The sequence below is a fragment of the Salminus brasiliensis genome, chromosome 20 (assembly GCF_030463535.1).
Source record: "Salminus brasiliensis chromosome 20, fSalBra1.hap2, whole genome shotgun sequence".
NCBI lineage: Eukaryota > Metazoa > Chordata > Actinopteri > Characiformes > Bryconidae > Salminus > Salminus brasiliensis.
Window position 1 is genome coordinate 1913066 of NC_132897.1, and position 27817 is coordinate 1940882.

Below are 27817 nucleotides of genomic sequence, written 5' to 3' on the forward strand. Positions count from 1 at the left end.
CGCAGAACCGCTCACTCGCCTTTCTCTGTTTTAAAAACCAGCACTGAAGAACCCGTTCAGAACCGAGTGGAGGAGGCTAACGCTAATGCTAACACACACAGCACATTCACCCACTATAAACCAGTTACTACACACCAGTAGACCAACAATAACCACAGATACCAGTCCAGAGTTTGTACCACTACACACACTCTTACACACAGGAAGTGATCAGACTGCAGTGTTGTAAAGTAGCTGGGAGCTGATTGGTCAGGGAGGCGATCAGACTGGATTATAAGATATTAAACATTATAAAACAATCATTTTAAGAAAAGTCTTGACTAAACTAAATCAGTCAGCCCAGAAAGTCTGATTATAGAAATTGATCCGGAAAATATTTTTTTCAGGATTTTACTAAACCCATTAATCAGCAGCTCGTCTAATCAAAACTGTGGGACTGGATTATTATACAAGCACAGACATTGGCCCAAAATCAGCTGATACTCAGCATTAAGAGACACATCTAAACTGATTGGGGGCAAAATAAAACAGCCAGCCTAAAAGTGGTCTAATTCACCAACATCAAGCATAACGGCTAATCTAGACCTAAATACACTGCATGGGATGAGTCGGAACATGAGTTCCTGACCTCACTGATGCTCTCATGTGGCTGAATGCAATCTGATAAAAGAAAAGTCTCGACTAAACTAAATCAAAGTTCAGAAAGTCTGATTATAGAAACTGATCCTGAAAATATTTTTTTTCAGGATTTTACTGAACCCATTAATCAGCAGCTTGTCTGATCTAAACTGTGGCATGTGGAAACTCTGATTGGGGGGCAAAATAACCTAATCTGGACGTCCCTCATTATGTATGAGAATACGCATCGCATAAGCAAACCAAACCAAACAATGTGATGAATTTTGGGTATTCCATGTATGCTAGTGTATATCACTTGTACACTACTTATAGTGTAGTGCATTGTGGGATTGTTTAAGTGTGCTAAAAATTCTGCACTGTTGTCAGACACCACTACAACATGGTGAACCCCCCCTTGGTAGTGCACTACATAGTGAACAGGGCACAGTTTCTGGGCACATGTCTTCTCCCACACTTCCTAACATTAATCTCATTAATCCCATTAATCCTATTAATCCCATTAATCTCATTACTGCTGTGTGATCATTTAATTTCTGTATAATATCAGGGAGGAGTGAGCGGTCCAGCTCAAGGCTGAGTGAACTCACAGTGTGGAGGTCCTGAATGCGTGTGCGGAGTCCCTCCACCACATCGGCCCTCTCCTCGTTACTGTTGGGATACGGGTACAGGTGGCAGTGGTAGCTGCAAAGCAAACGGCACCGGTTATCAAACACCAGCAGGGTTCCTTTCAAATGAGAATCCGTACAGATTACACCGGCATGACATTAAGATTAGAAGTCAGACGTTTTGAAGAATAACTGGATGATTTGCTGCAAATTGATCAATTCAATCAAATCCTCACAGCAATCCTCAAACTCAAATCTAGTAGAAAGCCTCGACAGTAGAGACAGTTACTCCGACAAAAGCAGGATCAGCTCTTAACACCTTGGATTTCAGAAGAAACAGTGAATAAGCAGGCGTCCCAATACTTTTGTCCATATAGTGTAGCAGTTCTGGACCATGCACAGCCCTATTATGCATCATAATAGACTTGTGATGAATCTATAAAGTGCACGTGGTGTATGCAGGAGGCGTTTCTGATGGTGCGAGTGTATTACCAGTCGCAGATCTTCTTCACTTTCTGTCCGATCTGATCACCCCAGAAGGAAATGAGGAAGACCACACTCCTGGTTGGCTCGCCCTGAGATACAGAGAAACCAGAGGAAGTGGAGCGTCACGCTCAGACGTCTGAACAGACCACAGTGATTCAGCGGTGATTCAAGACCCAGCCGCAATTAAAAAAACACCGGCAGAGTCGTATGCAAAAGTTTGGACACCCGATACAATTACCTGTGTCCTTGATTTTCTCTGAGTAACTAATCAAATCCTAAAGATATCAACCTAAATATGGAATTTTCATATTTCTGCAGATTTTAGACACAGTTACCATTTATTTCATAATTTGAACAGACTGAACATAAATACCACATTTCGGGTTTTACTTGGGTATTTATTATTTATTTATTTATTTTATAGAAATTAACTAAATGAACAGTAACTGTGTGCAACATTTCTTTAATATTTAAACTGGTCCAAAGTTTGGACACCCGATACTCATAGAAAATCAATGACAAAAGTAATTGTAAGTAAGTGACCAAATCCTAAAGATATCAACCTAAATATGGATTTTCCACCAGATTGTGATTGACACAGTTACCATTTATTTAATAATAATTTAATAATTTAAACAGACTGAAAATAAACTGTTGTATTTAAACATGAACGAGTTTCAACAACATAACCTGTGTCAATATCACATTTTTTATTTTAAATTAACTAAATAAACAGTAACTGTTTACAGAAATGTGTGTTGTGTGTTCTCTGTAGAATCTACACCTATACAATTATTTAAATACAATCAGTCAAATGTTTGGACACATACAATTGCCTGTGTTGTTGATTTTCTATGAGTAAGTGACCAAATCCTAAAGATATCAACCTAAATATGGATTTCTGCAAGATTGTAATTGACACAGTTACCATTTATTTAATAATAATTTAAAAATTTAAGCAGACTGAAAATGAATTCATGTCATATTGAAACATGAACAAGGACAAAAGTCTTCTTTAAATTAACTAAATAAACAGTAACTGTGTACATAAATGTGTGTTGTGTGTTCTCTGTAGAATCTACACCTATACAATTATTTAAATACAGTATCAGTCAAAAGTTTAGACACATACAATCTGGCAGAAAAAACATATTTAGGTTGATATTTTTAGGATTATGGTCACTTACTCAGAAAATCAACAACACATGTAATTGTATTTGACACAGTTACCATTTATTTAATAATAATTTTAATAATTTAAACAGATTGAAAATAAATTCATGTTGATATATTGAAACATGAACTAGGACATAACCTTGGTCAATACCATATTTTTTATTTTAAATGAACTAAAACAGAAACTGTGTACAAAAATGTGCAGTTGTGTGTTCGCTGTAGAAAATAAACACTTTAAAATAATACACAATTATTTAAATACAGTACCAAACAAAAGTTTAGACACATCTTCTCAGTCAATGCCCCCCCCCCTCCCCTACATTGTAAATGAACACTGAAGTCACCCAGACTATGAAGGAACACATAAGGAATCGTGCAGTAAACTTATAAGTGTGAAACAAACCAAAACACTGTGTGAAGCAGTGAAATGGGCTGTTATCTGGGGTGCTGTTACATTTCTGAGGCTGGTAACTCTGACGAACCTATCCTGTGTAACAGAGGTAACTCCGGGTCTTCCTTTCCTGGGCCGGTCCTGATGAGAGCCGGGTTTTTCGCAATGCTTCATGGTCTTTGCGACTGCACTCGGCTGACCTTCCTTTCTTAAAGTACTGACGGACTGTAGTTTGGCTTTACTTAGTTGAAAAATTCAAAATTACTAAGCACTAATGAACTCTGGACCAGTCACAGCTGTCATCTAAGCAAGAGCTTCCAATTTTATATTTTAGAAGAATCTAAAATAGAAAACCTATTCTGGGTTGTTCCATATGCTTTTCTTCATAGTCTGGGCGACGTCAGTATTCATCTACAATGGAAAATTGTAAAATAACCACAAAACGCTGGATTGAAGGTGTTTCCAAACTTTTGACTGGTCCTGTACATTAGAACTCCCCTTTCTTTCGTACTTCAGACACCCCTCAGTGATTCAGGCGGGACTTACAGTGTAGGGATCCTGCAGGCATTCATCAATCTCTGCGTAACTGAGGATTGTGTAGCCTTTACACACTCTCCACAGCATGCGCTCAAACGCCTCGATCTTCGCTCTCTGGATCAGGCCCGAGATAAAGCTGAACACACACAGACACACACACAGACACACACACAAACGAGTTAGAAGTCGTGGGAGAGATCAACAATATTAAAAATGAAGATTCACACAAATTTACAATTTTGAGTAAAAATTTCTGGTACAAATTCAATTCCATTTTTTAATTTTCAGTTAATTTTATATTAGTCTCAGCAAATAAATTCTTACTTATTCAACTAAATCACCTGTTTACTAACAGACCGTTTAGGTCATGCAAAATTCCTCTATCTTCTTTTTACTTTCTGACTTTAAATAAATACGACAGTTCTTCATACTGCACACTGATAAACACAGGAGACCCTTGAGGAACCTTTAGAGGTTCATCAAACTGTGGAGGGATCTCTAAGACAGACAGACAGATATACAGACAGACAGAGACAGATAGACAGGCAGGTAGGCAGACAGAAGACATAAAGATATACAGAGAGATAGACATACAGACAGATTGATAGCTAGATATACAGATAAATAGATAAATAGCTAGATAGACAGGCAGACAGCGATATATACAGACAGACAGATATATGGACAGATAGATAGCTAGCTAGACAGAAAGATAGACAGATAGCTAGATAGACAGACTGATAGCTAGCTAGATATATGGACAGATAGATAGCTAGACAGACAGACAGACAGCTAGCTAGACAGACATACAGACAGATTGATAGCTAGCTATACAGACAGTTAGACAGACAGACAGACAGCTAGATAGAAAGACAGATAGCTAACTAGATAGACAGGCAGACAGACAGACAGCTAACTAGATAGGCAGACAGACAGACAGAGAGAGATATAGAGACAGAGATATATACATACAGACAGATGGATAGATAGAGACAGACAGATACTTTAATGATCCCAAAGGAAAGTTAGCAGGCAGTAGCAGTTGCACAATACAGCACAGTAATACAATACAATAATTACAATAATAATAATAATAATAATAATAATAAAAAATAATAGAATAAATGTAAAACATATGCATTTAAAACCAGCCAGAGATGAAATGCAGTGCAGTTATAAAGAAGAAGGAATGAAGCAGACAGATACAATACTGAATACATATGCATAGACTGGTATTTAAGTGTCAGTAGTGTCCAGGAGTGCAGGTGTACAGTAAAGTGTACAGTAAGGTGCTTTGAAGAACCTTTTGAAGGTCTGGCTGGTTTTAAATGCGTATTTTCTTACATTTATTCTATTTATTATTATTATTATTATTATTATTGTATTTAAAAGAACTGAAGAACCTCCTAAAGTTCCTCAGGGGTCTTCTACTTTTAACAGTATATCAGAAGGTCATGATGAATGGACCAATAGAAACGCTCCAAAATGATTTCCATTCAAAGTTAACCCTTTAAAGCCAAGTGTGTGTGATATGTGAGGCGTATCTGAGTCACTGAAGACCTCTGCAACATCAGTGCGATAATTAAATTAATCATCTGCTTAAACAGCAGCCGAATCTTAACCTCTGAACGCCCCCCAGGATAAACGCTGCTCACCCCAGCTTGGCCCCGAGCCTCTGCATGCTGCTGTAGTCCATCAGGACGTCTTTTTCCAAGAACGGGAACTCCTCATACTGCGGCCGAACCGGCTCCCTCTGCTTACACAACAACCACAAAACAGACACACACACAGGATGCAGCGTGAGGTCATCCTGCGGGACACTTCTCAGAGTTTCCCAAGACACCCAACACTGTCCTTTTACACACAACACTTAACTAATTTAAAGGCTGTAACTCCTGCTTTTTTTATTTATTGTAATATTGCATGTTACGTAAGACCCAAATGATATCAAAATACAAAAAAATTATATAACTAAATATAATAAATAACTAATCAAATTTACATAATAAAAAATTGTATATTTATTTATTTACTAAATAGATTTGATTTACTTACCAGGGAGGTTATTATAAACTAGTCACTGGGCCAGTAATTGTAGACTAAGGGCCTATGGTCATGAGCTCAATAAGCACTTAAATAATAAGCAATAAATAAATAAATAAATAAATAAATAAATAAATGAATGAATGCCACGGAGACGAATAGCATGACTACACATGACTTGCTTAAAGCCACATCTTATGTTTATATATATATATACATTTTATTTATATTATTATATTTATATACTCATATACATTTACATATTTAAGTGTATTTAAGTTCAAATTGGGAATCCATATAATATATTTTTTATCTTATATTTATTTATTTATTTGCTAAAATAGAATTTATTTACTTACTTATTTACCTTAAACTAGTCGCTGGGCCAGTAATTCTAGACTAAGGGCCTAAGGTCATGAATACATAATAAATAATACATTTATTATTAATAAATAAATGAATAAATAAATGAAATTAATATTATTTCTTAAAAGAAGCCGTCTGTGCGTGAACAGGTTATATTCTCATTGGGATTCCAGTGGCACTAAATTGGCATCTAAAACTGTGCCCACATAATAAAGGAGACTCAGGTGCTGATGATTCACCAGCACCCATTAATCTGCGATCAGCAATACTGGTCAGCAGACAGAGGAGTGCAGTTAAAAGCTAAAATGAAAGGATTTCTGGGAGGTGAGGAGATAAGCTGATTAGAGAAGAAGGACTGGCTGCCCTGAGCAGCAGTAGAAAACCATGTGACCACACATTCCTCAAGCTCGCCTGTTCTCTATCTTCATCCTGAAAGAGAATCAGCTACACGGCTCCCTGAAGCACATAGGAGAAGAGTGGCTCACCTCTTTACATCACTGGTCACGGACCTTCGCAAGCACAGACAGAGGACCCTGACAAAATCCTGCACCCAATACTTGGGGTCAGAGCCCAGCCTATTCCCTCCGCCCACTACACTCCACAGAACTATCACTTAGCCAGCTTCAGAACTGGAGACCCACAGTGGCCTCCCTGGTGGCCAAGGATGTACCTAGCCCCACTGGCACTGCTGGTGCATGCTCAGTGCTGCCAGCTCCATCAGCATATGCAATGCCCTTCCCCATCCAACCTCAGTCCTTCTTAACCACAAGCACCGACTTCTCATAGGTCTTCTACCCCTACCTGTCTAATACAGGCCCACCCACCACCCACGCTCTCTCCACACAGCTTCCAGAATACAGGCTGCATGTCGACTGAACCTACAGTCAGCCTGCATTACTGAACACTCCCCAACACACGGGCGGGTGTCTCATTTAGTGCCTGTTCAGAGCTGAAGTATGTTTTGGGCTGACTGGATGGGGCGGGACGGGACGGGACGGGACGGGACAGGACGCACCTCTGCATTGCGATGTACAAAGTTGCGTGTGATGCGCAGCATGTGTGTGTACTCGGTCAGCTCCAGAAGGTTCTTCTGGAGCTTCTCTTTGTTCCTGGTGACCTCACTCAGCTCCAACTCTAGCCTCTGAAGCTGCTCCTGAAATCCAGATTACGAAAATTAATGTCAGTTTTGCAAAACTCATAAATTAATAAATTTCATTATTAATTATTACATTTGTTTTTCTTTTCTTAGAAATCAACAGAAATATGAAAGTAAGCCAAAAATAAATGTAAATAATAATAATAACAATCATTTATATATTATTTATATATATATATATATATATATATATATATATATATATATATATATATATATATATATATATATCATTTATATATTATTTATATATATATATATATATATATATATATATATATATATATATATATATATATATATATATATATATATAATAAATAATACGACCTAAAATAAATACATACACAATAATAAAAGTTAACGATTAAAATACATAAAATAAATAAACGGATTAAATCATAATGGGCCCATGTCTAACTTTTTGTTCCCTGTTTAGGCACAGAAAAACAGTCCTTATTAGTTTTTAGGTAAATGAGCTCTATTGTGATTGGCTGCCTCGCTAAAAATGCCATACAGGCTGAAACACTTCCTATAACTTCAGTATGCAGTAGAGCAGCTAGAGTAATGTAGGCTGAATAGGCAAATATATGTAAATGAACTAGTTATGTTGACATTAAAGCAATTAATTTCCAGCAGGCTTAGTTTCTTTATCTGGATTGAAGTGTGAACAGGACATTTACAAATTTCAATATATTCGTATTATATATTAAATATTTGACATAATATAATAATATGAATGATTATATATATATATATATATATATACATACACACACACACACAGTATATAATGCCAAGAGTGTGCAAAGCAGTAATCAGAGCAAAGGGTGGCTATTTTAAAAAAGAAACTAGAATATAAAACATGTTTTCAGTTATTTTTTGTTAAGTACAGAACTCCACATGTGTTCATTCATAGTTTTGATGCCTTCAGTGGGAATGTACAATGTAAATAGTCATGAAAATACAGAAAACGCATTGAATAAGAAGGTGTGTACTAAAACTAAGAACAAGGTACAACATTAAGAGACTCCCAATAAAAACTCTGTTAGGGGATGAATGCAGTCCTACCATTATATCCATCACATGTTTGGGTAATGGCGCCACTGGGTTCACCTCGCCCTCAGGCAGGGCTATGTCAGCTTTCTTAATTTCCCTCAGAAGATATACTGTAATCACACATACACACACACACACACACACACACACACACACACATTAACACAGTACAAACTCCCTGTTTCCAGAATAGCTATGAGAAGTGCCAGCTAGAAGAGTACTGGTACTAATCCAAACTCTCTTTTAGTATGATAACATAAGTCTCTCTTATGAGTCATATATAAAAGTAATATATAAATAAATTGGTAACAAATGGTGGTAATAAACAAAGACCAGAACCAGAGAGCTCCACACCCTGTTAATATTACAGTATTAATCATTTACAATATAATATTGTATAATAATAATAAAATACTCTCTCATAACCATATAATTATCTTCTATACTGCATATCAGCTGTAGGTGATATATAAATAATATATGATATTATTTGTATATATAGGTAATAAAAAATATATATTATTTATACCTGTTTGAATTTAACAAGTGTAACCACAGAGGACAGATTATTATATTATATTATTAATAATCTATCTAATAATCTTAATAAATAATAATCAATAAATTATATTATTATTCTTATTAGTATATATATTGTTCTAAGAGTATAAATAAAAATTTTAAATAGAAAATTACCTGAATAATAAAGAGTTATCAGACTGTATCACAACAGACTTATAGGGTAATACTTATATATCCAGAATTGATCACCACATCAGCCAGTAAAGGACTATTTAACGTCGCTTCCCTGACGTCCCCATAATCTACTGATCAGGACGTGTGCAAAAGTAAAAAATATAACATATAAAATATAAATATAACATAAATATAGTCGTTTAGCTATGAAATCTCTTAACTGACACAATATTCTACGATACTGAGCTTCGGTACTAGGGATGCACTGATCCAAAAATTGATCTGATATCGGCCCGATGCTGACAGATAATTAGGCCGATTCATCTACTGAACCCCATTCCCGCACTGACAGTATTCTAGGCCCACATGGTGAGGTATCAGGTTTATTAATTTAGCAGTGGTATCGGAACGGTACCGGGTATCGGCCGACACGTTAAAGTTTATGTATGTGTATTGGTATTGGGACAGAAAAACTAGGATCGGTGCAACTAATTTGTTTTACAACAAAGAAACTTCATTACCCAAGATCCTCTCCATCTCCTCACACTTCTTGATCTCGTTGACAAACTTGCGCTGGAAGGTGTTCACACTCGGGTTCAGCTGAAAAAAATAAACATTCAGAGTCATTCAGATTCAGCGTTTCCATTAAACTGACCGTTTTCAATAACAACGTTATAGCTCATAACATAACCATGTTACTATGTTCATCTGTGCAATATTCAAATTAGTGTTATACTGTCAGGTGCAATCATAATAGTAATTATTATTAATATTACTGTAATAATAGTACTGTACTTAAATTTAATGTGTGCAATAACTTTCTATATTTATCACAGGTATTACCACCATCATATATTTACACATATTTAGATAATTTATATGTCATTTTTTATTTCTGTCTTTGTTTTTAATTTTATTTTATAGTTTCTTTTTATTTTATAGTGTGTTTATTCTTGCACACAGTTACAACTGTAACTGCAATTTTCGAATTTCTGAATTTCTGATTCTGAATAGAAAATAAAAATCGCTAATTTCATTAAATCAAGTAAATTAAATCAAGTAAATTCTGCACTGTGGGCTTCCCCGACGATCAGGACGTGTGCAAAAGTAAAGGCATATTAAATACATTATGTTTTTTGTTGTTTTTCTTTTTTAACAATATATTAAACTGAAAAAAGATCTGAAGTAAAGATCTAAAGGTTAAAGATAAACGTGCAGATGATAAATAAATCGATAAAACAAATAAAACATAAAACTCATAAAATTAATTAACACTGAGAATTCATCAAAAAGCTATAAAGCAATAAAGCTACAGAAAAAAACAGCAGGTAAATATCACGTAGAGCTGGGCGATACGGAAAGATTTTATATCACTATATTTAAAGACATATTTTACAATTTATTTATTGTGATATTCATCACAATATTTCACCATTTAGACAAAATGCAAATAAAGGCGTATTAAATACATATTTAAAAAATGATTTTTTTTGTCTTTCTTTTTATTATATCTATTAATTTTTTTATTAAATCTTTTTATTAAATCTATTGTCATTTTTTATTTCTGTCTTTGTTTTTAATTTTATTTTATAGTTTCTTTTTATTTTATAGTGTGTTTATTCTTGCACACAGTTACAACTGTAACTGCAATTTTCGAATTTCTGAATTTCTGATTCTGAATAGAAAATAAAAATCGCTAATTTCATTAAATCAAGTAAATTAAATCAAGTAAATTCTGCACTGTGGGCTTCCCCGACGATCAGGACGTGTGCAAAAGTAAAGGCATATTAAATACATTATGTTTTTTGTTGTTTTTCTTTTTTAACAATATATTAAACTGAAAAAAGATCTGAAGTAAAGATCTAAAGGTTAAAGATAAACGTGCAGATGATAAATAAATCGATAAAACAAATAAAACATAAAACTCATAAAATTAATTAACACTGAGAATTCATCAAAAAGCTATAAAGCAATAAAGCTACAGAAAAAAACAGCAGGTAAATATCACGTAGAGCTGGGCGATACGGAAAGATTTTATATCACTATATTTAAAGACATATTTTACAATTTATTTATTGTGATATTCATCACAATATTTCACCATTTAGACAAAATGCAAATAAAGGCGTATTAAATACATATTTAAAAAATGATTTTTTTTGTCTTTCTTTTTATTATATCTATTAATTTATTAAACAGAAAAAAAAAAATATTTGAAGTAAAGAGAAAGTGTAAATTCCAGCTAAAATCTGAAAAGTCTAAAAGGTCTATTTGAGGTTGATCTTCTATGGTGTATCAGTTCACTAAGGCTATGTTCAGAATCCGATTTCTGATCTGATGGCATATCTAGACAGTCTCCAGATTGATTTCTGATCTGATGGCATATCTAGACAGTCTCCAGATTGATTTCTGATCTGATGGTCTGGACTGACAAAAGCCACAAGAAATCGGATCCAAACCCCATCTGGAGGAGATCTGAAATGCGATTTCAATCAGATCTGTACTGACGTTGCCGCTCAAATCAGATTCCCCAGATTCTTTATCCGCTGAAAGCAGCTCGTTAGCGCCTACGCCTTTACCACAACACCAACATCGGTTCACAATGTCCAGACATGCAAATCCGATCTGACCACTTGCAGGTAACAGTGTCGTCTCATCAGATCTGATTTGAGATTTACCTGCATTTTGCCTCACCTGTCCTCAACGTATGTCCCCAAACTTTTGCATTAGACTGCATGTGGGACAATTTTTAACCTCTAATCTTCCCTTAATAATCAAACAGACTGTTTCTCATTACTGTGCCTTTAATGTGTGTAAATAACCTCTGTTCTGATTGGCTGCTTTGATTGTGCCTCAGTCTGGCCTAAAGCACCCCTTATAACTGACCAGAGTGTGAGTGGGCGGGTCCTTCTGGACGTCACTTCAACGAAGCGAGAACCCACACACACACACCCACACACACACACACACCCACACCCACACACACACCCACCCCCCCACACACACACACACACACACCCACACACACACACACACACACACCCACACCCACACCCACACCCACACCCACACACAATCAACACTCAGCAGCTCAGCCCCACCTATTCCTGCTGAAGCTGAAGGCCTATTAATGGGTTACGAGTCAGGGCAGCAAGTCAGAACAGAGGTCATTTGTATATCTCGGTCTTAAAGGGAAGGAACAAACAGCCGGAGTAATTCTCAGGGATAAAGAGAGGTGGAAAAATTTACGAGAGAGGTTTTCACTTCTCAAAATCACACGAACCTTAGAAATGTACACTCAAATACAAGAGAAATTGTAATACTGTGATTTATACTCCAAATATGCTTCACTCTATTGAATTAAATAAGACTTAAAATACTTAAACTTATAATAATAATAATAATATAAATAAAATATGATGACAGATATATATATATATAAAAACAATATGACGATATTCACGATACGCTCATAAAAGCATATTGTGAACCACGATAACAATATTTATCACAATACGATAAAAAAAAAATTGTTGTATTGCCCAGCTCAAATATCTACCCTGTTCCAGTTCATTAACAGAGATAATAAATTAAAGATAACTAATTACAAAGCCAAAATAAGCAATAAAGCTGTAGAAAAGTAGATAAATATCACAGTAGAGCTGGGTGATATGGAAAAAAATATCACAATATTTAAAGACATATTTTACGAGGTACGATATTTATCGTAATATTCATTTATATTTATATTAATGATAATTAATGAAAGATAATTAATTAAAAAGCCAAAATAGATAAGAAATCTATAGAAAAGTAGAGAAATATCACAGTATAGCTGGGCGATATGGAAAAAATTATATCACGATATTTAAAAACAAATTTTACGAGGTACGATATTTATCTTATATTTATTTAAATTTTTATTAATGATAATTAATTAAAAAGCCAAAATAGATAATAAATCTATAGAAAAGTAGATAAATATCACAGTAGAGCTGGGCGATATTGAAAAAAAATTATATCACGATATTTAAAAACATACTTTACCAGGTACGATATTTATCTTATATTAATTTATATTAATGATAATTAATGAAAGATAATTAATTAAAAAGCCAAAATAGATTAAAAAAAAAAGCTATAGAGAAATATCACAGTAGAGCTGGGCGATATGGAAAAAATTATATCACGATATTTAAAAACATATTTTACGAGGTACGATATTTATCTTATATTAATTTATATTAATGATAATTAATGAAAGATAATTAATTAAAAAGCCAAAATAGATAAAAAAAATCTATAGAAAAGTAGAGAAATATCACAGTATAGCTGGTTGATATGGAAAAAAATATATATCACAATATTTAAAGACATATTTATCTTATATTAATTTATATTAATGATAATTAATGAAAGATAATTAATTAAAAAGCCAAAATAGATAAAAAAAAATCTATAGAAAAGTAGAGAAATATCACAGTATAGCTGGTTGATATGGAAAAATATATATATAACAATATTTAAAGACATATTTCACGAGATATTTATCTTATATTAATTTATATTAATGATAATTAATGAAAGATAATTAATTAAAAAGCCAAAATAGATTCCAAAATCTATAGAAAAGTAGAAAAATATATATAACAATATTTAAAGACATATTTTAGGAGATATTTCTCTTATATTGAAGATACTTAACTAAAAAGCCTAAGTAGATAATGAAGCTGTATTAGAGTAGGTAAGTATCCCGCAGCTCACTCACATCCCTGAACTCCACCAGCCCCAGCTCTCCCAGCTCACTGATGCAGTCATACGCCGAGCCGGACTGCAGGAACAGCTGCGCCAGGCACATCTCCTCACCCCGGAACAGGGAGCCCATTTCCAGCCGAGCAGCTGCTTTCTCTCCCGGCTCAGAAGTCTGCTCTCTGCGAGCTGGAGCGAGAGAATATCCGATATATCCGATAAAACTCCCCCGTCCGACCCTGTCCGACCCTGTCCGACCCTGTCCGACCCTGTCCGACCCTGTCCAGCTACCTGCTCCCTCCGGCTCCCCTTACCAATGACGTGTCTACCCCCCTCCCCCTCCTCCTCCTCCTCCTCCTCCTGCTCTGACCACCAGCTTCAGCCTAAAAACACCAATAAATAAAAACTGACGATTTCAGCTCAAAATTCGGTCATTAAACACTCGTATTATCTAATAATAATAATAATAATAATAATTATTATTATTATTATAATTATTTAGCTGCAGCTGCCTCGCTGGCTAACGCTGATAGGCTTCGAGTGTAGCATAGCCAGCTAGCCAGCGCTGGCTAACTAGCTACATCCAGCTAGCTAATATTAAAACAGGGCTTTCTACATAAGCAGCAGCTGTCGATATAATTTACAAACGCCAGATAATTCATAAATGATCGATATTCTTTGCTCTATTAGCTCCTCCAGCCTTGTCAGCGCTTCTGAAACTTCGCAGCCACATAAAGTTAAGCTGTCCGGAAACAGCGGTAAGACTTTTATTTTGAAGTTTCCAAAATAAAAGTTCGGCTGGAAATGTGCTTCGGGGTTGGATTAACGTGCTTCTGACTACCATAAAATAGTTTAGTAGCTCCGAGTCCAAAAAAAGAAGGTAAATATTCAAACGCGTGAACTGAATTGGTGCGATTTATTTATTTTTATTTTATTTATTATTTATTTTTTCGCCGATCTGCTGTGATGTGTTCTGCACACGTGGGTTTGTATGAGTGCAAAATGGCAGCTTGCTTGTGTACTGTGGCAGAAACTCTACTAGCATTGTGAGAAGCTTGGAGAGATCAGGTTGGTTGGTTTGGCATGTTTTCTGTATGCAGTAGTTATGCAGATGTTCAAGAAGCTAAGGCCAGCTTAGGCACTGTGTACTGGCTAGAGCTACCAGGTCCATATATGGAAGTAGGGTCCATATTTCATAAATGTGTTAAATGTTATAAAAATATATATGTGTATAAATCTATTAAAATGTCCTAATTCTCACATGTTCTCAGATCACGATGGCAGAAGCAGTTCTAGACATTGAGACCACCGCCCCAACTGATTATTCAGTCCCTATGAAAAAGGACCCTGAACCAGAATCCAAGCCTGGACCTGAGCTGATGATGGAACCCAACCAGAATGATCAGCCTGTTCCAGAAGACAAAGGAGGAGGAGGAGGAGGAGAAGAAGATGAGGAGGAGGAGGAAGAGGAGGGCAGCAAGTCCAGTGTCTACCGCTACATCAAAGAGGATCTCTTCACCTCGGAGATCTTCAAGGTGGAGATCCAGAATCTGCCCAAGTACATCGGCTTCAATGACCTCAAGAAGTTCCTGAACAAGCACGGCCTCAACCCTCACAAGATCAAGATTATTGGGAGGCAGACCTTCGCCTTCGTCACTTTTAAGAATCAGGTGTGTGTGCCACGTCTTTTAAGGGGCTAATATGTAAACATAGGTATTTATTTATTTATTATTTTATTTTTATTATATATATTATATATATGTATTATTTATTAGGCTGTGCAAACTTTAATGTGCATCGTTTTTGTGATGTCACAACACATTTACATATGCCCAGCATTGTAACTCCGCCCATTCACCCTGAAGGTAAGTTATAAGGAGTGTTTCAGCGGGACTAGGGAGCTTATTTGCATACATTAGTCTTAAAGATACAGCGTGGGGATGAACAGCGAGCAAAGGCTTATTTACATTAGTTTCTACATTTTACACATTTATACATGGATACTTTATTGATCCTAAAAGAAATTTAACATCCAGCAGCATAACGCAATTAGCACACTATAGGATAATACTAATACAGATACTAATCTAATAATTAATAATGAAATTATTAAGAAAATAAGTATTCCTACACTGAAAGTATGAAGAACAGTGCATGCCCGTGGAGTGAAAACCCTGCACTGTATAAAAAATAGCTTAATATGAACATATAAGCGTTGAAGTGACGTCCATCAGGCCCCGCCCACTCACTCTCCAGCTATAAGGGGTGTTTCAGGCCCAGACTGTGTATTAATGAGGCACAATCAAAGCAGCCAATCAGAATAGAAGTTGTTGAGTAATATGTTTACACATATTAAAGCATATTAAAGGAGCATTGCTGTGAGGATTTGATTGTAGTCAGCGACAAGAGCTCCCCTAACTCATCCCAAGTACTGGATGGAGCTCCACCATCATCATTCCAGAGAACACAGTTCCTGCACTGCTCCACAGCTCCTCAATGCTGGGGGGCTTTATATATACCCCTCTATAGCCCACGCCTGGCGTTATTAGGCAGCATGGTGTTAATAGGTGGATGTTGGTTTATGTGCTCCAGAGAGTCCTATTCTATTGGCAGTTCTGAAGCTTGACTCTTGTATTAAAGGAAGAGAGAGACAAGGCCATGAAGCTGGTGCACGGCATGCAGTGGAAAGGCAAGGTTCTGAGTGTGCGTCTGGCCAAGCCCAAAGCTGACCCCATCATCAGGAAGCGCAAGCAGGACGAGGGAGCAGTGGACGGCGGGCAGCCCGCCCCCAAGCGCCCCGCGGACGAGCAGGACGCGGAGGACGAGGAGCCGCTTAGCGTCCAGATCGCCAAGGCTGTGACCCCTCTGTGGAACGTGCCCTACGACGAGCAGCTGAGGAGGAAGGAGCAAGAAGTGGAGGCCGTCCTGCAGAGGCTGGCCAGGTAAAGTATCAGCCATAACATTAACACCACTTGTTTCTACACTCACTGTCCATCTGATCAGCTCCACTGACCATAATGCAGCACTGTGTAGATCTATAAGTCCAGACTGGCTCCATCTGTTATCAGCCTCCTCCTCTCACCCTGTGTGTTCTTCAGTGCTCAGGACCTCACATGACTGACCACCACAGGACAGACTGTAGTATTTTTATGGGTGGTGGGTCAGCATTCTCAGCTGCTGGACAGTCCACCAACCAGCAATCATGTGAGCACTGATGAAGGACTAGAGGATGACCAGCAGATGAACCTTCATCTACAAGCTGGACCAGCTAGGTAGGAGGAGTGTCTAACAGAGAGTGGACAGTGAGTGGACACAGAGACACAGTGTTTAAGCACTCCAGCAGCACTGCTGCGTCCAATCCACTCGTACCACCACCAGCCCAACACACACCACCAACACACTCTCCACCACCAGGTCAGTCAGTGTCCCTGCAGTGCTGAGAATGCTGACCCACCACCCATAAAAAATACTACAGTCTGCTCTGTGGTGGTCAGTCCTGAGGTCCTGTCCTGTGTCCTGAGAGGAGGAGGCTGATAAACGAGTCTCTCTGCTCTCTCTGAGCTTCTCTCTGCTGTTCTCTTGCTCTGTATGTATTCAGGGAGATCGGGAACAGCAATAAGGCGATGCTTCCCTGGCTGTTCGTCCAGAAGGAGAAGAACAAAAACATGTGCTGCCCACTGGAGGCCATCAGACCCTCACCTCAGCAGGTACCGCTTCCTCCTTTTTCACTTCTTTTCCCTCTGAGGTCCACTGGTCCGCGATGGCGATGTGATTTAATGCACTAAAAATGTTCCGTGATCCAGCCTGTAAGAATATATAAACGATGACATGCGGTGTGAACCTGAGCCCCTCCGTACTTGATGGTGATGGTCAAAAGCCTGATCTGCACCGAGACCCGCCATCCTTTAAGATCCACGGAAGACGAGCGTCCAGACTTTTTACTGTCCTGCACCGAAGTGGTGGAACGAACTTCCCCTGGGTGTCCAACGCACGCTGTCCTCAAACCCAGACTGAAGACCCTCCTCTTCTGAGAGTACTCAGGCGAAGAGAAGAGTATTATGGTCTCCTTACTGACTTGTGTTTAGTAGAGTCTAAGATTAGAGGATCTTTAAATTTTTAGTCTATTTAAACTAGCTGAGGTTTTTCTTAAGTAAATAGTGAAGCACTTTTGTACGTCGCTCTGGAGAAGAGCGTCTGCTATTTGCCGTAAATGTAAATGTAAATAAACCCGGATCGTATCTTGATCTACTTTGAGCAGAATCTGTTCACGCTCATCAGTAAAATGCGTCTCCAGTCAGATCAGATCAGATCCGATTTTACTTTCACCTGTAAAATTGATCCGACATCTGCTTTACTTCCTGTAAACTCTGGGACAGTTTAGAGGAACGGTGGGGGTTCTTCTACAACGCTGTGGAACAGTAGCTGGTTCTCACATTCCTGTAACGGCTCTATCGGAAAATAGACGGCGAGGGCAAGAGAGAGATGCACAGTAATTTCCGATTGCCTGATGGAATCCGATCACAGGAAACCCAAACCAAATGCATTCCAGTTACACTTGTATTATAATGTGGACGAGCTCCGGCTCTGACCACCTCCAGATGTGGTTTGTGCAGGGGTGTCACTTAGACAAATGAAATCCGAACTTGATCCGATCACCACAAACTTTTTTTTATTTTTTTAGATTTTTTGTACCCATTTTCTCACCAATTTAGATCGCAATTTAGACCTACTCCCCCCCCCCTACCATGCCTTTATGCCCCATGCCCCATGGGGATCGGGTAACTGGTCCTTCAGATGAAATGATTAAACACAGTCTGGCTGAACTGGGGCTGTTTAACCTGCAGACGGAATATCGCAACAAGTGTGAGTTTGTGATCGGAATGGGAGCAGATGGAGAGGATAAGACCGTGGGCTTTCGCCTGGGCAAGTACAAGGGCGGCTCCTGTGCGGTCGTGAGCCCCTCGGACACGGTCCACACCCCTAAAGAGGCCATCAGGGTCGTCCAGGCGTTCCAGGATTACATCAGGTACTTTATATTTACATTATATTCAATATCACCTGATTTTATAATGCATACATAATACACTATATGGACAAAAGTATTGGGACACCTGCTCATTCATTGTCTTTTTGTAAAGCAAGGGTATTAAAAACCGCTAATCCTGCTTTTGTTGGAGTAACTGGAGTAACTGTCCAGAGAAGAAGACTTTCTACAAGATTTTGGACAATCATCACCCCACCTCATGATCTCCAACTCCCCAACTCATCCCAAAAGCATTAGATGGAGCTCCACCATCATTCCAGAGAACACCTCAACACATGTTCTTCCACTGCTCCACAGCTCAATACTGGGGGGCTTTACACCCTTCTATAGCCCACGCCTGGCATTATTAGGCAGCATGGTGCCAATAGACTCATGTTCATCTGCTCCAGAGAGTCCTATTCTATTGGCTGTACTTCTCTACAGGGAATAAACAAGCTGTGTGTGTGCATTTGTAGCTGAATGCATTCTTCATTAGAAGGGGTGTTCTCAAACATCTGGACATTTAATGAGTAGGTGTCCCAATACTTTTGTCCATGTAGTGTTGTGTATATGTGTATTATTAAAGATAAACATGATGCCAGTCAGCTACATCTTTCCCAGCTGCTGCTTGAGCATCACAGCAGATCCCCACTGGATGCCTGGCAGTGGCAGGAGCTTTATCCGTACGTCCGGATCCTCACTGACGTTTTGTGCCATGTCTCTGCAGGACGACTCCATATGCCGTCTACAGTCCGGAGACCTACGAGGGCCACTGGAGGCAGCTCACAGTGCGGACCAGCAGGACCAACCAGATCATGGCTATGGTCTTCTTCAACCCACAGGTAGCAGACAGGGCTGGGCGGTGTGAATGTACAGTGGCAGCGTGGCTCTGCTCTGCCACTGGGTTATCGACCACAGGGTTGTGGGGTCGATCTCCATGTCTGCAAAGCTGCCACTGTTGAGCAAGGCCCCTAACCTCTCCTCTCCAAAGGGGGCTGGAGCGTGGTTGACTCTGCGCTCTGACCCAGGCTTTCTATGCTTGCATCTGCAAAGGGAAGACTTTATCCTATGTGTCCAAATATTTGTGGACACCCCTTCTAGTGAATGCATTCAGATGCTGACCAAGACTAGTCTAGTCATCTAGTCCCTGCCAATAGAATAGGACTCTCTGGAGCAGATCAACATCATGACCCTATTGGCACCATGCTGCCTAATAATGCCAGGTGCGGGCTAGAGGTGGGGTGTAAAGCCCCCCAGCATTAAGCTGTGGAGCAGTGGAATGATGGATGGTGGTGCTCCATCCAATAATGTTGAGAGGTTGGGGATGATGCGGTGGGGTGGCGATTATCCATCCAACGTCCTGACCTCTCTAATGCTGTTTTTGCTGAATGCAATCAAATCCGCACAGCAATGCTCCTCCCAAATCTAGTAGAAAGTCTTCTTCCCTGTACAGTAGAGACAGTTACTCCAACAGAAGCAGGATCAACTCCTTGATTTCAGAGGAAACAATGAATGAGGCGGTGTCCCAATACTTTTGTCAATATAGTGTATTTGGAAAGTGGATCATTTAAAACTATACAGGTAAAAGTTCTTCATCTGAATCGAACTGATCCTGATTCAGATTCTGATCATTCCAACGTAGAAACTTCCAGAAGAGAAGATCGAGTCCCTGAAGACGTCTTTGGGACAGTACTTCACGGATGGAGCCGGGAAAGACAGTGGAATCACGTCCCTACACTTTGTGAGAATGGGACAGAGGTAAGAGCGGTGAACAGAGGCTCTACAGCTGGGTGGAGATTTTCACCTTCGCCTTCGTTACTGACGGCTTCACACCCAACAGGACGTCTGCGGGGACGGAGGACTTGCCGTGCGAGCTGGTGGCCGGTGATGAGTGGATCCACGAGGAGCTGCTTGGCCTGAAATTCCGCATTTCTCCTCACTCCTTCTTCCAGGTACATCTCCAGAACGTTGAGGGGTAGTCCAGTGTTCCTTTTTCTTGCCCTCCAGATAAGCTGGATTGCACACTACTCTAACTATTCCATAGATCACAGTAGAGGCTGCTGTGGGACTTTTGAATATTAAATCATTTTATAAAGCTGTAATTTAAAATGATTCATGAATTCAATATTTTAGTCAACCTATTATTATATTTTTATTATTATTATTATTATTATTAGTAGTAGTAGTAGTAGTAGTAGTAGTATTGATATTATTAGTATAATATTCATATTATTATTATTATTTGTAGTAGTAGTTGTAGTAGTATTGATATTATTAATATAATATTCATATTAGTAGTAGGAGTAGTATTCATATTGTTATTGTTGTTATTAGTAGTAATTATTAATATGATATTATTCATATTATTATTATTAGTAGTAGTAGTAGTAGTTGTAGTAGTATTGATATTAGTATAATATGCATATTATTATTATTTGTAGTAGTAGTATTGATATATAATATTCTTATTATTATTATTATTATTATTTGTATTAGAAGTAGTAGTAGTGATATATTCTTATTATTAGTAGTAGTAGTAATAGTATTGATATTCGTAGTATTATTATTAGTAGTAGTAGAATTTATATTATTAGTATAATATTCATATTATTATTATTTGTAGTAGTAGTAGTAATAGTAGTAGTCATTATTAATATGATATTATTATTATTAGTAGTAGTAGTAGTATTTATATTCATAGTATTATTAGTAGTAGTAGTAGTAGAATTTATATTATTAGTATAATATGCATATTATTATTATTATTATTAGTAGTAGTAGTAGTATTGATATATAATAATAAATTATTATTATTATTATTATTATGTACCAATACCACCATCCTTTCTGATATCGATACCAGATTTTTAAGTATCTTTACCAATTGTACCAATACAAATACCAACTCTGACTTATAATATAATCGACTGGCGGCTCTAAATCCTGATATTTATTAAAGGTCTGCAAACAAAAATGTTCTTTGTAAAAAAATATATATATATATTTATGAATATTATTATTATTATTCTTATTATTGGTGTTAGTATTAGTAGTAGTATTAATGTTACTATTATTGATGTTAGTATTGCTATATTCCTATTTTTATTATTACTGTTAGCATTATTGCTTTAATATTTATTAATATTAATATAAAATAATAAATTTATTTTTATTATTGAATTAGTTTGACTCTGTGTGTGTGTGTGTGTGTGTGTGTGTGTGTGTGTGTGTGTGTGTGTGTGTGTGTGGCTGTATAATCGTACTACTCTCTGATGACTGTGGTGCTCATGGTCTGCTTCCCCCTGTTCCAGACGAACACTCTGGCTGCAGAGGTGCTGTACTCCGCCGTGGGTGAGTGGGCACAGCTGGACCTCGAGAGCACCGTTCTGGATGTCTGCTGTGGAACAGGAACCATCGGCATCTCTCTGGCCAAGGTAAACTCCCACCTGTAAACCAGCTAGACTTTTGTGTGGGTAAAATTCCGAGTAGACGTATCATCCCTTCAGTGAAAGAACGGCAGGAGTGAAGGTTCCTCACTGAGGTCCCGAGGAACCTCTCCAGCTGCAGTGGAGCCTCTTAGTCCAGCCTAAATAAAGATAATTTTGCACATTTAATAAACAAAGGTTTATTCTAATATCAGTGCATGAAGACTTCTCAGACTCTGGGAATTACAGAGGTTTCCAGCTGTTACACCCTTAACCGTAAACACACTGCCGATATTCCAACTGGTCTGCTGTCTCCACCAGAGAGTGAAGAAGGTGATTGGAATCGAGCTTTGTCAGGAAGCTGTGGAGGACGCCAAAGTGAACGCCAAAGCCAACAGTAGGACACATCTGTGATTTATTAAATTAAATTAAATTTTATTTTATTTTATTTTATTTTATTTATTTTAGATATTTTTCCCTCTGTTTTTTTTTAAATTAAATTAAATTAAATTAAATTTAATTTAATTAAATTTTATTTTATTTTATTTTATTTTATTTTATTTTATTTTATTTTATTTATTAAATATATTTTTCCCTCTGATTTTTTTTAATTAAATTAAATTAAATTAAATTAAATTAAATTAAATTAAATGTTTATTTTATTTTATTTTATTTATTTATTTTATATATTTTCCCCTCTATAATTAAAATAACTAAAAGCTGCAGACAGGAGTTTTTTCACACACAGCTGTTTTACCTTCAAACCGCCTTGTTTTGTCAGACCTGACCAACATAGAGTTCCACTGTGGCAAAGCTGAGGACATCTTCCCCACCGTGCTCAACGCTGTAGTTTCTCCTAACGTTACTGCTATCGTGGATCCTCCGAGAGCAGGACTCCGTAAGTCCCGAGAATACTGCTACTGCCAGCACTGCTGCTACTAGATCATTACTTCTGCAGCGCTGTTCATTTAGATTACTGCTGCACAGTCCGCACATCGCAGGGGGTACAGGGAGGTGGTGCAAGGAGGGGGTGCAAGGAGGGGGTGCAGGGAGGGGGTGCAAGGAGGGGGTGCAAGGAGGGGGTGCAAGGAGGGGGTGCAAGGAGGGGGTGCAGGGAGGGGGTGACCTGTCAAATAATGCCAAACAAAATTTTTGCTTCCTTTACAAACCGTAATTCCTCACTGTTCTCATTTTCTATGACATAGCAACCAGGGGCATTTTTTATATTATATATTTATATATGCTAAATATCTTTCAATAAAAAAAAATAAAATATTAAAAAAAAAAAAAAATTCAATTTAAACAATATTTCAATTACATTTAATACACATAACCAAGTAAATAATGATCAAATGGGAATTCATTAAATAATTAAATGTTTCATTTGAAAATACAATTTAAATGATCTATTTAAATAATTGTATGTGATCCTTTTCATTGCAAAATGCATTGGTAATATTTAATAATAAAAATAATTAATATTTTAATAAAATTCCTGATTTAACTGTTTAGCACTTTAACTTACTGTGCAATCCAGCCAGTTAACCAGAATTGAGGTAGAGAGCGTTAGACCCGCCCACTGACTTTGATGGATGATGTTGACAGGTTGAATTATCATTCATTGAAATTATTTAAATTGAAGAATGAATCAAATTTGATCAGAAATGCATGTTTATATATGACTTTATTAATGTATAAGATAAGATAATCCTTTATTAGTCCTGCAGTGGGGAAATTCTCAGTGTCACAGCAGAAAGGCATAGCAAGACACTCAGATACAAAAATGTAGATAAATAATTTGCACCATATACTCAATATAAATAAGAATTAAAAAAGCAATAACAATATTATTTACAGGTTATTGCAAATGACTCTTAATTGCACATAGTATTTTTGAATTTGCAATTGATATAATATTGTCATACTATTGTCAAACGAATCCTTCTCTAGGATACAGAGTATGTTATGATCATCATGAAAATGTTGGATCATTGACTTGACACATTTATTTATTTATTTATTTTTTTAACACCCCCCCCCCTGTAATGTATATGTATATATGGGCTCTTTGAATTTGGATGTGACCAATAAAGGCAATAATCAGTAAATTTACATAAAGCATACAACTATTAATGCATAATCCGTGAATCAGCACAGGCTCTCTCTCTCTCTCTCTCTCTCTCTCTCTCTCTATCTATCTATCTATCTATCTATATATATATATATATATATATATGAGAGAGAGAGCATATAGATGTGAGCCTATGAATTTTAAGGACGTATAAATTAGTACTGAATTAATGTTTGGTTCTGATTAGATTCCAAAGTCATCCTGGCGATCAGAAAGGCGGAGCACTTGAAGAGGCTGGTGTACGTAGCGTGCAACGCTAAAGCAGCCATGAACAACTTTGTTGAGTAAGTAAACACTATACACACACACACACACACACACACACACACACACACACTCTCACTCTCTACACAGTCTGTGTGCACCTGGCTTCTCGCTGTCGTGGGATCATATTTAAACATCTGGGTGTCTGATCAGCACTGAGAGACAGAGGTATCTCTGATCTCACTGGGCTGGGCTTTGGTTCCACATCTACACAGAGTGCACTTCTGGTATCATCTGGCCAATTCCTCTTCTTTCTGCTCTCTCCCAGTCTCTGCCGAGCTCCCTCCAACCGTGTCCGAGGAAGCCCTTTCCGTCCAGTCAGGGCAATGGCGGTGGACCTCTTCCCCCAGACCATGCACTGTGAAACTATCCTGCTGTTCGAAAGGGTGGACTACAGCGCCCACGCAAACAGCGCCGAGCCGCAAACCGCTGAGAACTGAGGCCGAGTCAGAGGGCTGGTGTGCTCTCGTTCTGGTGGACTTCGGAAAGTAGGACTTGCAGGAACACTCTAGCCGTTACCATGCAGTCACTTCCCTGTGCTGAGAGCGAACGCTGAACTTGGCCACGGTCATGCAAGAATCTTGCATCTCCAAGACGGCAACTTTACAGGAGGAGCAAAACACCTTCTTGGCTTTTATTAGAAGTGGATATAAAAGGATTTTATCCGAGGTCATTTTGGAGCATTTCTATTGGTCCATTCAGCAGGAAATTCAGATACAAAGTAAAGAACAACTGCCAGATTTATATTAATATCAAAAAGTGAAAAACGGCTAAATGGAGATACAAGGTTTTTGCATGACAGTGATGTTTCGATGCCAACTGGCTTCTAAAATAATAATAATAATAAGGATGTTTTTAAGCACCAGGAGAACACAGGGAGACCTTTTGATTTATTTGGGTAGATGATGGATCCTATTGGATCCTATAAGCTCATCTGCTTATTGACTGAAGTCCAGGGGTTTAGACAGCCTCTGGGGAAACACCTGGATACAGCGAACACCTGGATACCTCCGCCGCCTTTATTTCTTTTGTAGCTGGTTGGCTAATTAGCCAGATAGCATTTAAAATAGGCTACATTGACTCGGAAGAGTGCTGAAGTCTAAAGCAAACACAGTAGATTTAAGAATGTACACTATATGGACAAAAGTATTGGGAAACCGGCTTATTATTCATTGTTTCTTCTAAAATTAAAGATCTTAATTTAAGAGTTTCTCCTGCTTTTGTTGGAGTAACTGTCTCTACTGTCCAGAGCAGAAGACTTTCTACTAGATTGCTGTGAGGACTGAGCGTTGGTGAGGTCAGGAGGTTATCAGGATGATCCCACTCATTCCACTGCTCCACAGCTCCTCAATGCTGGGGGGCTTTATACCCCTCTAGCCCACGCCTGGCAGCATTAGGCAGCATGGTGGCCATAGCTTCATGATGTTGGTCTGCTCTAGAGAGTCCTATAGGCTAGTGGGCAACTTTCTTCTATCTGCATTTCCTCCAAACAGCCCTTCTGACGCCTGTATTGTGTTTGATTCTGATGTATACACCAATCAGCCATAACATTAACACCACTGCCTAATATTCAGGAGCGCACTCTCCTGCTGCCACAACAGATCTGACCATTTAAGGCATGGACTTTAAGACCTTCAGATTTTGAGAGGTGGGGCCCTCTCTCTATGGATCGCATCAATGACCCGGACTTCGGTGCACCGGTTGTCCAGCAGACCTGCCTGATGTTCTGGAGATGTTCTGATGACCCAGTCATCGTCTAGACGTTTATCAAAGTGTCTCAGTGCTTCAACTTCTTTCCATCACCTTTAGGAACTGCCTGTTCACTCGCTGCCTACTATGGAGCAGTAAAAGCTGGAGAAACTAATTCGCAGTGTAATGTACACTATACGGACAAAAGTATTGGGACACCAGCTCATTATTCATTGTTTTGTTTTTTTTTCTCAAATCAAGAGTTTTAAAGAGTTTCTTCTGCCTTTATGGAGCCACTGTAGATGAAGACTCACCGGTTAGTGGTGTTAATTGATTAGTGGTGCTAATGTTGTGGCTGATTGGTTGTTTTTTTTTGTTTTTTAATCCTTGTTAAACTGAATAAGACGAGGTTGTAGATCCTGACGTTCCTCTGGAGGCAGACATTGAGCATCTCTCAGTTAAAGCGATTCTAATTCTGTTTTTTGTACCTTTCTTTTTCTTATTTGCAGTAAAAATAAAAAGTGAAGCAGTCTGACCAGTCTGTTTACAGTCATGACAAGTTTATTTAGTTGCATAAAGAAATCACTGTTGGTCAGCGATCAGAAGTCACATGACGAGTCACTTAATTTCCATGTTTTAGGCAGCGCTGCTTCTAGCCAAACCAAAAGAATATATAATAATAATAATCACTGAACTGAGGGAGTTATAAAAGCAGATGTTCTTCTCCACACGTCTAATACACACTCGATCAGACGGGACAGGACGGGACGGGACAGGCAGTAATGTGTGGAAGTGAAGAACGAGAAGCACATTCGAAGCGATTCTATCCTGCGGAACAACAGCAGCAGCAGCAGCAGCCTCGTGCTCGTCTACAGCCGGGACGTGTTCGGAGAACAGACGCAGTAAACATTCAGGAAAGCAGGCCAGCTAAAAGCACTTCACAAGATCACAGTGAACCGCGGTGCCGAGGGCTGGGTACTGCTCCAGGTCTTTCAGTATCAACAGCAGAAACGGGACATCGGGCCCACAGCAGTAGAAAAATGCTGGATGGGATTTTAAGTAAAGAACCGGATTTAAAAAAAAAAAAAAAATATATATATATATATATATATATATATATTTTAAGATTAAATCTTCAAATCAAAAGATTTTACAAGAGGGGAGAGGAATTGGATCCATATCAGGTGAATGTTTAAAAGGTAAATTAACTTCAGCATTAGACAGGATGGTCTGGTCAAGGTGGGAATCACCTGACCCTCAATTCTGCATCCTGAATCAGAAAATGCTGGCTGGGATTTTGATGGAAGAAAAATAATTAGGATCAGATTCTCTATCAATTTCTTTCTGAAACAGCTTTTAATTGGATTTTTTCAATTAAAAAC

General features: G+C 37.9%; 2 protein-coding genes across 4 annotated transcripts in view; one reads left to right on the forward strand and one right to left on the reverse strand.

The window, feature by feature from the left end:
* The window catches only part of atp6v0a2b (ATPase H+ transporting V0 subunit a2b), a 31384-nt gene extending 17185 nt beyond the window's left edge, over positions 1–14199 (reverse strand). Inside the window, exons 1-8 of the mRNA XM_072664412.1 lie at positions 13923–14199; positions 9676–9754; positions 8471–8568; positions 7259–7396; positions 5490–5587; positions 3844–3970; positions 1737–1819; positions 1227–1320 (exon numbers count right to left, since the gene is read on the reverse strand). Coding sequence (XP_072520513.1) covers positions 1227–1320; positions 1737–1819; positions 3844–3970; positions 5490–5587; positions 7259–7396; positions 8471–8568; positions 9676–9754; positions 13923–14039 — 834 coding nt within the window. The 5' untranslated portion in view covers positions 14040–14199. The remainder of the gene's footprint in view (positions 1–1226; positions 1321–1736; positions 1820–3843; positions 3971–5489; positions 5588–7258; positions 7397–8470; positions 8569–9675; positions 9755–13922) is intronic.
* Positions 14200–14416: 217 nt separating this feature from the next.
* Positions 14417–26973, forward strand: trmt2a (tRNA methyltransferase 2 homolog A). Of its 3 annotated transcripts, none has more exons than XM_072664470.1 (13): positions 14417–14661; positions 15175–15573; positions 16544–16845; positions 17502–17610; positions 18748–18929; positions 19654–19768; positions 20569–20684; positions 20767–20878; positions 22238–22360; positions 22673–22748; positions 23133–23249; positions 24670–24766; positions 25015–26973. In XM_072664470.1, the coding sequence occupies exons 2-13, from the start codon at positions 15181–15183 to the stop codon at positions 25184–25186; spliced, it is 1914 nt and encodes a 637-aa protein (XP_072520571.1). In that variant the 5' UTR covers positions 14417–14661; positions 15175–15180; the 3' UTR covers positions 25187–26973. The 3 variants fall into 3 exon arrangements, with proteins under 3 accessions (XP_072520571.1, XP_072520570.1, XP_072520569.1); XM_072664469.1 differs by lacking the exon at positions 14417–14661 and adding an exon at positions 14692–14783; XM_072664468.1 differs by lacking the exon at positions 14417–14661 and adding an exon at positions 14887–14971.
* Positions 26974–27817: the final 844 nt, after the last annotated feature.

Bases quoted from the DNA above. Each gene is read 5' to 3' on its own strand.
- trmt2a (XM_072664470.1), top strand. From the start codon at position 15,181: ATGGCAGAAGCAGTTCTAGACATTGAGACCACCGCCCCAACTGATTAT. The intron at 15,574-16,543 runs GTGTGTGTGCCA...CTTGTATTAAAG, and splicing joins TCGTCACTTTTAAGAATCAG to GAAGAGAGAGACAAGGCCAT. The intron at 18,930-19,653 runs GTACTTTATATT...ATGTCTCTGCAG, and splicing joins GCGTTCCAGGATTACATCAG to GACGACTCCATATGCCGTCT.